Consider the following 12,125-nt stretch of genomic DNA (forward strand, 5'->3'; position numbering starts at 1 on the left):
GAAGGTTTCACCTTTCGCCATATCGGGCGTAACAATGTGGCTAGAGCTGTTGCACACTTTACTACTCAAGCAACAGGAGTAGATGGATTCCCGCAGAAGCTGGTCATGAAGGCTCTTCCGGTTATCGGTGACCATCTTGTTAAATTGTTTAACTCCTCATTTGCCAGGGGTGCCTTCCCGAGTTTCTGGAAGCGGTCGCGATTGGTTGCTCTGAAGAAGATCGGAACACCATCTTCCACTTCTGATTTCCGACCGATTGCGCTGCTCTGCTTCCTGTCGAAGGTACTTGAGAAGCTGGCCCATGATCAGATCACGGAGTATTTGAGTAATAATAACATTCTTGATCCCTTTCAGACTGGTTTTCGAAGGCATCATAGTACTCAAACGGCCTTGCTGAAGCTGACTGATGACATACGCATGTCTATTGACAAAGGCAAAGTAACACTTTTGCTGCTATTTGACTTCAGCAAGGCCTTTGACACCATCTCTCCGTCAAAGTTGCTGTGCAAGCTTCGCTTAATGGGCTTTTCAAGGTCGGCTTTGCTTTGGATCAAGTCATATCTGCAGGGTCGCACCCAACGGGTATCCTCTAAAGCGGGCGACTCGGGGTGGCTTGAAACCAATCTGGGTGTCCCGCAGGGGTCCGTTTTAGGACCTCTACTTTTCTGTCTTTTTGTCAACGACCTGCAGAATGTGATTGCTGATCGGGGTATTAGCCACATCTTGTATGCTGACGACTTGCAGATCTACATGAGTGTGAGCAAGGGTATGCTTCATGAAGGAATATCGCGGTTGTCGCGTGTGGCGCGTTTAGTGTCTGACTGGGCGGAGTGCTCCGGCCTGCGGCTCAATGCTGGTAAGACAAAAGCAATTATCTGTGGTTCGAGACCGAACATTAACACCCTAAACAGTGAGTGCTTGCCAGGCGTGGAGGTGCGGGACGGGGTCTTCGTTCCTTTTCGAGATGAGGTGGTCAGTCTGGGTGTGACGCTGGACAGCAAGCTGTCTTGGCGGCAGCATATAGACCAGGTGGCCAAAAAGGTAAATAGGGCGCTGTACAGCTTGCGCTTTATCAGGGCTTGCACAACTTCATCACTTAGACGGAGATTGGTCGAGTCCCTGGTTCAGCCGCATCTGGACTACTGCGCGGTCGTGTGCCTGGATGCGAGCAAGGAACAGCTACAAAGGCTGCAGAGGCTCAGTAACTCCTGCATCAGGTATATCTTTGGTGTCAGGAGGGATGAGCACATAACTCCTTACAGGAAACGGCTTGGCTGGTTCCTCTCCAATTCTCGCAGAAATTACTTTTTGGCGGTACTGTTGTACAAGGTTCTGCGAATGAGGGAGCCACAGTGCCTATTCCATTTATTTGCCTTGCACGTGTCCAGGTACCCGGGGAGGGGCTGTAGCGAGAGGGCCGAGCTGAAGGTGCCATCGGTGAGCACTGAGGCTGCACTAAGATCATTCGGGGTCGCGGGGGCGTGATACTGGAACTCCCTTCCTCAGTCGGTCCGGCAGCTTCCGACGCTTGCCTCATTCAAGGTAGCGGTTCGGGGGTACATCCTGAGCCTAGACAGTGGTCCGGAGGGTCGGGGTGGAGTGGCCAACGGTGTGGCCGTACGGGCCGACTAGTGTTTTTGACTCAGCAAACTTAGCCTCGATTAATGTAACTCCTGACTGTGCAATCAGCACTTAAAACATCAAACACCGGAGTTTTAGATAGAAATCAGCAAATGAACAGCACGTCGTCTCATCTGTTGGCTGTTAATTAGTATGTTATATGACTGATTTTACTTTGTTTTATTTTATTTTATGTTGTATGACTAATCAATTTTTATGTTATACGACTGGTTTTGATTTTATGTGTATGACTCATTCTAATTTTTATGTATGTGACCTACCAAAACTTTATGATATGTGACTTACTGGAAATTTTATGTCATACGACTTTAATTGCTGACATGTTATAACTGTACTATTGTTATTAGTTACACTACATTTGTATTGTAACTAAATTTGTAATTTTTACCGTGGAGTAAATAAAGTTCTCTCTCTCTCTCTCTCTCTCTCTCTCTCTCTCTGGCTTTTAATTGAGAATCGAAAACTCAATCTTCGTTTTACATTCCAGGTTCAGTACGGCGGTAATGGCATTTGGAAATTTTCATTCGTTTAATTAAAATCAACACGATATCGTTTGCGTTTACACTTGGAATATCAGCGAGTAAATTTTCACGTGTGAAAATTGAAAGGGTGTATCTCTCGCAGAAGTGGAAAGTCAAGAAAAAAGAGAAGTGCCTAGTTGAGTTGAGTTTATTTACTTACACTAGATACGTTCCCTTAGTGACTGGCAGAAATTCCTCCCGGTCTATCGTACCCGCATCGTCGCCCACCTCGAAGCTCACACTGAAATACTCACTGCTCGATACCTGCGAGAAAAAAATTAAATTTCATCACTTCGGAGATGATGATTTTGAATGTAAATTGATGTAACAAAGTAATGAAACCAGAATGGGATTTGTGAAATTGACAATCTAGAACCGAAATATTATTTTACACTTTCAAAAACGTCGCCAAGGGATAGAGTGGATCACGAAAAAAAAGTTGAGACAATATAAAGCATTTTAGCATAATACATTCAACGCCAAAATGTCACTTAAAATCTCATTAAGTATCCAAAGTGTAAAGTTAAACCGTGCACGCGTAAGTGTCCATTTTAAAAGCAGAGAGAAAAATGTTAAAAGTAACGAGTCGTGCATATAGCATGCAAAGTGGCGTTAATATGTCGTCCGTGAAGTTAACAGGCAGTGTTTGCATAATATCGATCGTTCATTTTGTGCATGTGTGACGTTATAGTCCAAAGGGATATTCATGTCCCTGAAGGCAGACAGAGCTAGCTCTCTCTCCCTCTCTCTCTTTCTCTCTATGTATATAATTCGATTCTTTTCTCTCTCTGTCACTGCTAAAATCTCCCCTTCCCCCTCGCTGTATCTATTCGATTGTGCTACCTCTTTTGACATCGCCAAGCGTTTACGCCCAGTGGGCAACTTTACACAAAACAACAAATGTTGACTTTCAATTGACAACTTTAGACATAAATTTGCGACCTTATATTGTGATATTTTTTATAATTTGTCGCTGAAATTCAGAAGTTTAAAACTACGATGTTAGATGATTAGACGAAATTTTTAAGTAGATTTATCGAATTGAACTTTTAAATCGCTTGCTAATCAGTTTGAATGTATAGGCGGTGTACAAATACGACAGGAAAAAAGAGTTTAAAGTCAATTGCTTCTGTTTGTAAAATTCAAATTTAAAATTGGTTATCTTGGCAAACAGCCGTCAAAAAACTGCAAAAATGAAGAATCGATGACCGGAAGCTTTCTATCCATTAAATTTCGAATGGTTCAACCCACGGAAACGAATTTTTTCCTTATTTCATCATTTAATAGAAACCACCTGTTGTAAAAATATTCGGATTTTTTTGTAATAAAATCATTGATTTCCGGGATGGATTAATTACACAAAAGTCGTAAAATTACACGGCTTTAGTAATTCAAATTATGAGATAATATGAAATAATTTTATTGACTGAAATTAAAAGAGTATGACTGCGAAAACCCAGGTTTTGGAGAATAAGAAAGTCAAAAGATAAAAGCTTGAAAGCGAAGAAAAGATAAAATGACCTTGCTAAAACCTCAACGGTCTATAAGTCATTAGTAAAATGATAAAATATAAGTCAGTCTATAAAGGATTCTAGTTGAGAATTTGATTCGAATAAATATCCGCGCGAGCAGCATCACACTTGGATAGAACAATATTGAAAAGTTTTTCAAAATTTTTCACAAAACAGCAGCAGCGCGTGAAGCTTTCGATGCTTTTGTTTGCTATTGAATAGTCTATACGATGAGTCTTTGTAATCTGAATCAAATGCCATTGATTCGTGTCGATCCGCTCTGAGATTTAGTTTGATAAAGTTATAGACCGACCGTTTTAAGCTACGTAAAAATTCATATTTTTAATGCAAAACTGATAATGCTTAATAAATTGAAAATATCGTTAAACAGCAAAAATTCGTACTTTAATATTCCAAGTAGAAGAGGTACGATATGGTCAGACATGAATTCTTATTAACTATTTCAACTTGATTGAGGATAATAATTCTTTACTGATATAATACTTCTTTTTTGAAATAAAAAAGGCTGAAGATTTACGTTTCTTGTATGGAATAAATTAAAGTTTAATACCAAAGTTTGCATGACTTAAAAAGAGTATTAGTATAATAGATATGCACAATGGTCGAAGTTAGCGGTCAATTAGTATATAACCCCCATTCCCCTTCCTAAAACCCTGTGTCTGCACTTAAATGCGTAGGCCGCTTTATGGCTACTAATAAGGTTAATGACACTGCGTCCCTGCGGCCTGTTAACATAACGAACGTAGTATGCCGACACTTATATACATTAAAAACGATTTAACATCGAACTGTATACATTGTAAATTATTTTAATTAAATTTTGATACATCAATTCCGCGAAATGCCACATGACAATACATCATCGATTATGAATATCATTCAGATGAATAGCTAAAAAAAACTTTCGAAGAACACATAAGAGACAATGATCTTTTGCGTATCTCTCCTTCGCGCGAGTGCGATCATATCTTGGCTCATAAGCTGTATCTTCACTACGATTTCGCATGAATAGCGTTGGTAATCCACCACACACTCATACACACACACACACACATTATTTCGTCTGGTCTCGTAAAACTGCTGCAGGCTCGCATGTAGTAATGTCGTACGCGGGGCTACTTCTAAGTCATAAATGAAGGATAGAGGATTACTGCCCGCAAGATCGAAGTTATAAATTCGATGGGTATACGAACGCGAACGTAAACTCTCTTTTTTTTGCAACGCTCGTTTTGGTTTACGATAACAAGTACGCAGTTTTTATCAATGCTTTAAAGCATGAAAAAGATAGAACATACGTAGATATATCAAAATGACGATACTTATGATTTAAATGAACGCACAATGAGCTGTAAGTTGCAGGATGGAATACCGAAGTAAATTTCGTGTTTGTATATGATCGCTGTTACGTTTAAGTGATGTTTAATTGTATTTTTTTATATGACATAAATAATATTTAACTATAGAGTATCGTTTAAATATTACTCAGTACATATTAGATTTTTTAAAATAGAAAAGAAGCACTCACCTGTGACCTTGATAGCTTATGCCTGGTTCGATTAGACTTGGTACCATCGGTAGTGGATATACTCGCGGCATTGGGCACGAGGAGTCGCGGACTTGGCTCGCCAAAATTATGTGAATGATCATGATGAAGGGAATGATGGTGATGAGGACTATCTCGGTGATGCTGATGGGATGGGGTATCCATATGCTCACCCGCGTCAAGCATACTTGTGCCGAGCGCATCAAGTTGCGTTAACGACCTCGAACGTACCTATAAACAGAAAATGAAAAAATATTTTCAAACTTTTTTTTATTCTTTGAAAGTAGTACGTTTCGAGTTATAATGTTGGTTATTGTAAAATATCATCGCTTTCAATGAAAACATCAGATTTTATCCCAGTGAGTACAAAAATGTTTGCAAAGAAATTCGTATCGTTTCAAACGTTGTTTTATATTTCATAATCGTGATTTCAAAAATTCTTTATTGACAGACGAAGAGTTACATTCTTAACTATTACAAAGTTGAAAAAGAAAAAAAAAGTATATTTCTTGTCAAGTACGAAAAGGCTTTATTTACAAAACGAGTGACATAAAAATCATTTCAATCTACTTTCGAACTATGCCCATTCAAGTTGAGTGAGTTTTCGGTTTTGCCATAAAACTATGTGATAATGCAAGAAAGCTAAAAAATCTTGAAACTTGAATTGTCATTGTAAAACTATAGATATACATCTCCTAATTAAAAATCAATAGCATTATCGTCGAATTAGAAGAGGCAAGCATACGAACTTCCTAGGAATTTCACTTAAGAAACGTTTTCGCTAAGGTATTTGCTAATTTATTTGTCGAATAGTTGCCAGCATCTACTTTGCCTCCTTTTGCATTTACTTTGTAAATTAAATGCCAGAGATCTTCCAAATTTCATCAGAATGGTTAGCTTAAATTCACGAAACTTCAAAAGTGAAGATGTTTTTTTACTTCATATGAGATTCATCTCAAGATTCCTTTATCTAATCGCTCTGTGTTAGTTTTGCTGGAGTGCACTCTGCGAGCAGATGACTAGAAATTGCAACGTTGGGACAAGTGAATAGAACATATAACGTACTGTGATTTTGATATTTATACGTGCTCTTAGAAATTGTATTACAAAAGGATTCTATAGAGCATTGTTCAAGCATTGAAATGTGATTTATAGCCTGAATGAATTTTCTGTGCAATTATATGGAATCTTAAGGGACGATGAGCTTTGTTTTGAAAAGCAATGAGCTATTAAGAAAATATTCGGTAAAATGAACGACGTATTCTTAAAAATGTATTCAATAAACTTGAATAAAAGCCATTTTCTCAAGAATTGTAAGTCAAACGTAAGGGGAAAAAAAATAATTTTATGTGCAACTGAAAATTCCGCAAATGTACATCCCACAAAAAAAGGGATTATGAAAAAAGTTCTAATCAATATAACGAATTTCTTTTAAAAACTTTGATATCATAAGAACCAACTTTTTGAAACTTACGGATTATCAGATAGAACCACAGAGATGAAAAAGAATTACTGAAAAGAAAAAAAGTCGCTTCCAATATGCCGAGTAATCAATCAGTCAATGACACTTGACCGCACAGAAAAAGCTCTCTACGCGTTAGCGCAATCATTAGCAGTGACAGTGCAGGCGTGTTAATTAAAGCTGATATAGGCTGCGCAACATACGGATATGCGAACCTTGCATTGACTTTCGCGACTGAATGCCCAACCGACCAGCGATGGAAGATGAAGTGGCTTACAAACAAATAATTCATAAAATAGAGATATTTTCTCATCTTGAATGAACATTCAAAATTGTACGTATTGAAATAGTATGAATACTGCATTAAGCATTAAACTCCTTTAACATAGCTACCTTCATTTTTCTTTAACTCGAGAAAAGCACTGTAAGAGCTGAAATCTTGACCGAAAAAGTGCATTATGAAAGGGTTAAAGTAAATGTCGCTTTGGATTTACGCGTCATCATCATTATCATAACAATGCATGGCATTTGGTTTCGAATCGCTTTAATTAATAACGCACGCGCGTTTCACGCCTTTTAATGTCGCTGCGTGGCACCTCTGCTGTATAATGAGCAGCATTCGTAAAGGTAAATTGAGCACTTGCTGCGTGATACTATGTAACCTGGTTATATGTGCTTTTAAAATGATTACCCAGGTGTACGTTGTTTGAATGCCTACCACATATGTTTGAATGATTAATATAGATTTAATGACAATAAAAATACTATTCTCGAAGGAATGCGTCTGCATCGTATCATCGAAAATTTTCTGGATAGCTTGTTTATAATGGACAAAAAGGAGTTTTTAATTCTCAACAAATTTAAATCTGTCGCTGAAAATATTGACAGACAATAAATAATGAAGGAAACTTTAACGAATAAATTAATGTTCTTCCTATAGAGACAAAAAACATGTCTTCCACGACATAAGTAAACTAAAAGTACGGTACAAAAATTTCCTTAAGATAAAAAACAAGTGAAAAATTGAAATTCTTTCATGTTAAATAAAGTATTTTCACCTCAGTACATTGTACCGCGAACAAAATTTTCTACAGTGATTGTTTTGCAAGAAGCTTGGCTTCTCGGTGAGTTCATCGATTTCAGGAGGCTTCGAAGCAAACAGCCAGTAGGTGATAAAAAGCACCGTAGTGGGGATCGCCTAATGGTGCTATTTACAGCAACATTTATTTTTCGAACTTCCGCCAGTTAACACTCACGAAAAAGTCGTACGTATTCATTCTTACTATAATGACGTGTTGCGTATATCCTCCATTTGATCGACTATATATATTGCATGTTCACAAATTGTAACAAAATCAATTTTATTTATCAGAGCAATCAATCATATAAAAATATAGGATGATTGATGCAGCTTGTCATACATATCCGATGATATGGACAAAAATCTTGGAAGAACGGACGGAATAAATCTGTATGTTCACTAAGAATTTTTAAAAATGACTTTCGATATGATAATGAAGCTACCTCTCATCCTATCATCAATTTTTTGTTGTTGCTTCTTCGTGATTTATGGTGCTTTATTGTTCAGCGTACGATATCACTGTTTTATTCCCTACTAATGAGCTTGTGGCAAATCCAACTGCGCTCTTGGATATCCTTTCGTGTTTCGCAAAAGCTCGAGCTGATGATTAATTGTTATAACCTTTTTTTCGCACGCAGTTTGAATGATGACTCTACGCTTTTAAAGCAAAGTTTTTCTTTATGGTTTATATCTTTTCTTTTGCTTTCTGATGTACTATATACGCAGATGTACTATACGCTCATTGTTGTGTAAATTTAGAAATACGTTATATACATTTTTCGGCATTCTCGATTATTCTCCAAATTTCGATCCGGCATGTAAATGAGCAACATAAAAGAACAAATATTTGTTTGTATCTCTAGTTATTATAATCGATGAAAATATCAAATGAATGACTGTCAAGTGAAAAAATGCCAAAGTTTGTAGAAATATTACATTTATTTCATTATCAAAAAAGCAGTATATGTTTATGTTTTGATGGTTGAAATCTGTTTCAAACCAATCGTACATGTAGAATATCTCCAATTACTTGTAAAAAATGAGCCACTTCAGCTCTGTCAACAAAAAATTATTTTATTCACTCTTACTATCAAATGCAAAACTATTATCAGGCAATAAACACACCATTCAATATTCTACGTCAATATCCATTTTATCCGAATCCTGCTTTCAAAAGCCAACTCTTACTCTCTCTCTCTCTCTCTCTCTCTCTCTCTCTCTCTCTCTTATTTAAGAAAAAACGGCTGGGTCCCCTTAAAGAAAAAACCGTGCACGGTTTCATATATATATATATATATCGATAGCAAACAATAGGTTGGCGTACGCTGTACGCGCCCACATTGATCTCTTGGTGTTATCAATGACCTCGCCGACGCTGCCGATTGCGTGCAGCACGTTACATGATGGTGATGACACAACCGCGTGCGCGCCATGTCATGATTAATGAATGCTGAGAGAGAGAGAGAGAGAGAGAGAGAGAGAGAGAGAGAGAGAGAGAAGGCGGACGCAGTCTTAAATCTTAAGTGACAATCGTAAGAAACGGCATGTCAGCAAGAAAAAGAAGTTTCACTAAGCTGTGACTTATCGACGAGCTCGAGCAAAAGGCTTGCGGTCTTTCCCACTCTAAAACTTTCGTGGAGATATGATCGAAAGAAAAAAAACAGCTTAAAGTCACTTTTTCAGGAGTATTATCTTAATCATAATACTACTCCATTATACAAGTTCGATAACTAAGTAAAAAAAAGACGCAGATAACTTGCACTTGAATAACTTGCAATTAAATAACCTTACACTCGGAAACTTATTTTTTTGGGAAGGGTAAAAATAACTGTAGTATTATTTATGACCATTAGCAATGAGAATATGGTTCTAGGATTCCAATTTGAAGGGTAACAAGTGAACTATGTAATAACTGTTTGTACACTGATTTACTTTTTATGTTGCTGTTTGCCCTCTGCGTTGTTAACGGGTCTGATCTAATCAATGCTTCTACTACTTGATAAGCCTTGAGGGTTATTGCGAGTTGCACTCTTGCAATAACAATGGCAACAGGCAGAAATACCTTGGAAAGCAGAAGTTTACTTTCTTTTTCTTTCTCACGAACGAAATCAACAAATCCCTAAGGTCTTGACGCGCTTCCGGGGGAGGATTAACATTCCCACGCGTATCTCACAAGAAAAATGTTAGCTTTCTACGTAGTATGAATGAGGACGCGCGTAGACTTTCTGCTATTGCTTCACCGAAGATTAGAGTGCTCTCTGGCGAGTTCTTTTTTTGAGAGAGAGTGTATACATTACTTAACTGATACTGAGTATGAAGATTGAGCTTTGTTGAATAGTATCAAGCATTTGTTCATGCAAATATTTATTTTCTTTTTTATTGGAAAAGATTTCTTTCGCATAAAGTAAATTCAATTAAATATATTGTTGAGAAAAAATTTTGATAAAAAGCAGCTGAAAATAGTTATAGGTCGAGATGAAAGAAGTACTTAAAAAAATAAGCTAAAGTTGCTAAAGTGTTGCGAATAATTTTGCGGACTACTTTTTATAATTTTGGAAGATAATCTTGCTTTGGATCATAAGAATTTAAATAAATTGACATTAGTTATACTGTCGGGGTTTGAAAAATTAAAACGTAAATAAATAACAACATAATCCAATCGGTAATAATAAACGCTATTTAAAAAATTACATGAAGCTTTAAATCCGAATTTAAATTCCATTGCAATGAGAAATCCTTTGCAAAATATAGTTGCCATGGTGGAAAGTACGTAGATTAATAAAACGTACGTAATCGGCGGCATGTCACCTGGAGATGGACACAAGAGTATTGCCCCCGAGACATCGAGAGAGCTGTTTATCCCCATCCGTCTCTACACTAATGTGTATTTTCACTCCCTGTACGCGTTTGTGGTTTTATCTTTTCTTTCTTCTCCCACGCTAAATTTCTTTTTTACTTTGCAGTCTTCCGGGAAAAGACACACTCGCACCTCGAATATTTATCGGTTTACTACGTGATATGGCTACGGTGCACATATTTTTCGCTGATGTCATTAACTAAGTGAAACGTTATTTGTAGAGACATGGATTACATTTTATTTTATGAGATGATTCCTTGTTTGATTTTCACATGCGAGAGATTGACAATCTAAAGGTTCCAATTGAAATTTTGATTATTGGAAATAAAAAACATTAAATCGTAAATTATTCAAATTTTAAAATAATTTATTGTTCAAACATTTTTTATTTTTATTTTTACATGTATGCAATATATAATTACTGTAAACACAATGAAATGAAATGATTTTCCTTTGAACTTATACCTTTCCGAAATTGCAATTACATGCAAATCGCTGTTTGCACCAATTTGTCTTCAAATTTTGTGCTATGTAAATTCATTTCCAGTGCAAATTTCATTATTTATAAAGATCTTATACATAATGTAGCTATGTCTATTACATTACTATTTCATCAATCGTATTGAAATAAAAATTTACATTTTACAGGATTTGAAACAACCACATACATTACAAGTCGTAAATGATGAGAAAGCACTTGAACGTCATTAATCGTCAGTAAAAAGCAATTGCATCGATTAAAGCAATTGAAAAATGATCCTTTCATGATAATTACACTTGCGTGAAAACATTTAAAATCCATTACCGATGAAAATCGTCAGGCTGGTTGAATGTATTCGGCACACACTCACACTCCTTCTCACGTCTGCTCGTAACTTTCAATTAGTGTCCCTCCACCCTGGAGAGAAGAAACTTTCGTCCAGCTTTAGCTATTTGGGAGAGACGAAGAGAAGTGGGAGGGTATGGAGAGGTCCGTGTCATTACTCCTCATTTAATTTGACGCTAGCAGCGTGCTAATGTTAATAATCCTACTTGTACTCTCCCTTCTATTAATTTTATTAATACGTGCACGCCCTTGAGGGCGAAATGTTATTTTTTAAATGGATTTTTCTTGACTTACAGACCAGTGGATATAAACTGCCTTGGCTGTATATTCGACCTAATTTAATTTTGTTGCGACTATATTCCATACGAATACTCCCTCCACCTGGCATCAATATTTCTTGCGCGACAGTTTGCGCTTCAAGGATAAGAAAGAGTGTGTGCATGTGTTAAACGATGCTTCGAGAGCAGAAAATATAAAACAACCAACGATGGTCCGTAAATCACCACGAATGCCGCGCCGGCCTGCATGACATCTGTTAGGAATGAGTGCGATTAGAGGATTTCGAGCACTTTTGTCCGTTTGCCTTAACAACCCGCGTTGCATATGTCTTTCGTCTGTTAAACAGCTCGAATTGCTGTCCGCTATTTATAATGTTTTCCAAA

General features: G+C 37.0%; 1 protein-coding gene across 13 annotated transcripts in view; it reads right to left on the reverse strand.

Annotated features, from left to right (window-relative positions):
* LOC131670646 (pleckstrin homology domain-containing family G member 5-like) overlaps window positions 1-12,125 on the reverse strand; it is a 119,809-nt gene that overhangs the window by 26,353 nt on the left and 81,331 nt on the right. For all 13 annotated transcript variants that reach the window (XM_058946398.1, XM_058946399.1, XM_058946402.1 and 10 more), the window contains 2 exons: window positions 5,220-5,468; window positions 2,323-2,426 (listed from right to left, as the gene is read on the reverse strand). In XM_058946398.1, coding sequence (XP_058802381.1) covers window positions 2,323-2,426; window positions 5,220-5,468 — 353 coding nt within the window. The remainder of the gene's footprint in view (window positions 1-2,322; window positions 2,427-5,219; window positions 5,469-12,125) is intronic.

Source organism: Phymastichus coffea, unplaced genomic scaffold (assembly GCF_024137745.1).
Source record: "Phymastichus coffea isolate CEN01 unplaced genomic scaffold, Cenicafe_Pcof_1.1 PCOF00113, whole genome shotgun sequence".
In the NCBI taxonomy this organism is placed as follows: domain Eukaryota; kingdom Metazoa; phylum Arthropoda; class Insecta; order Hymenoptera; family Eulophidae; genus Phymastichus; species Phymastichus coffea.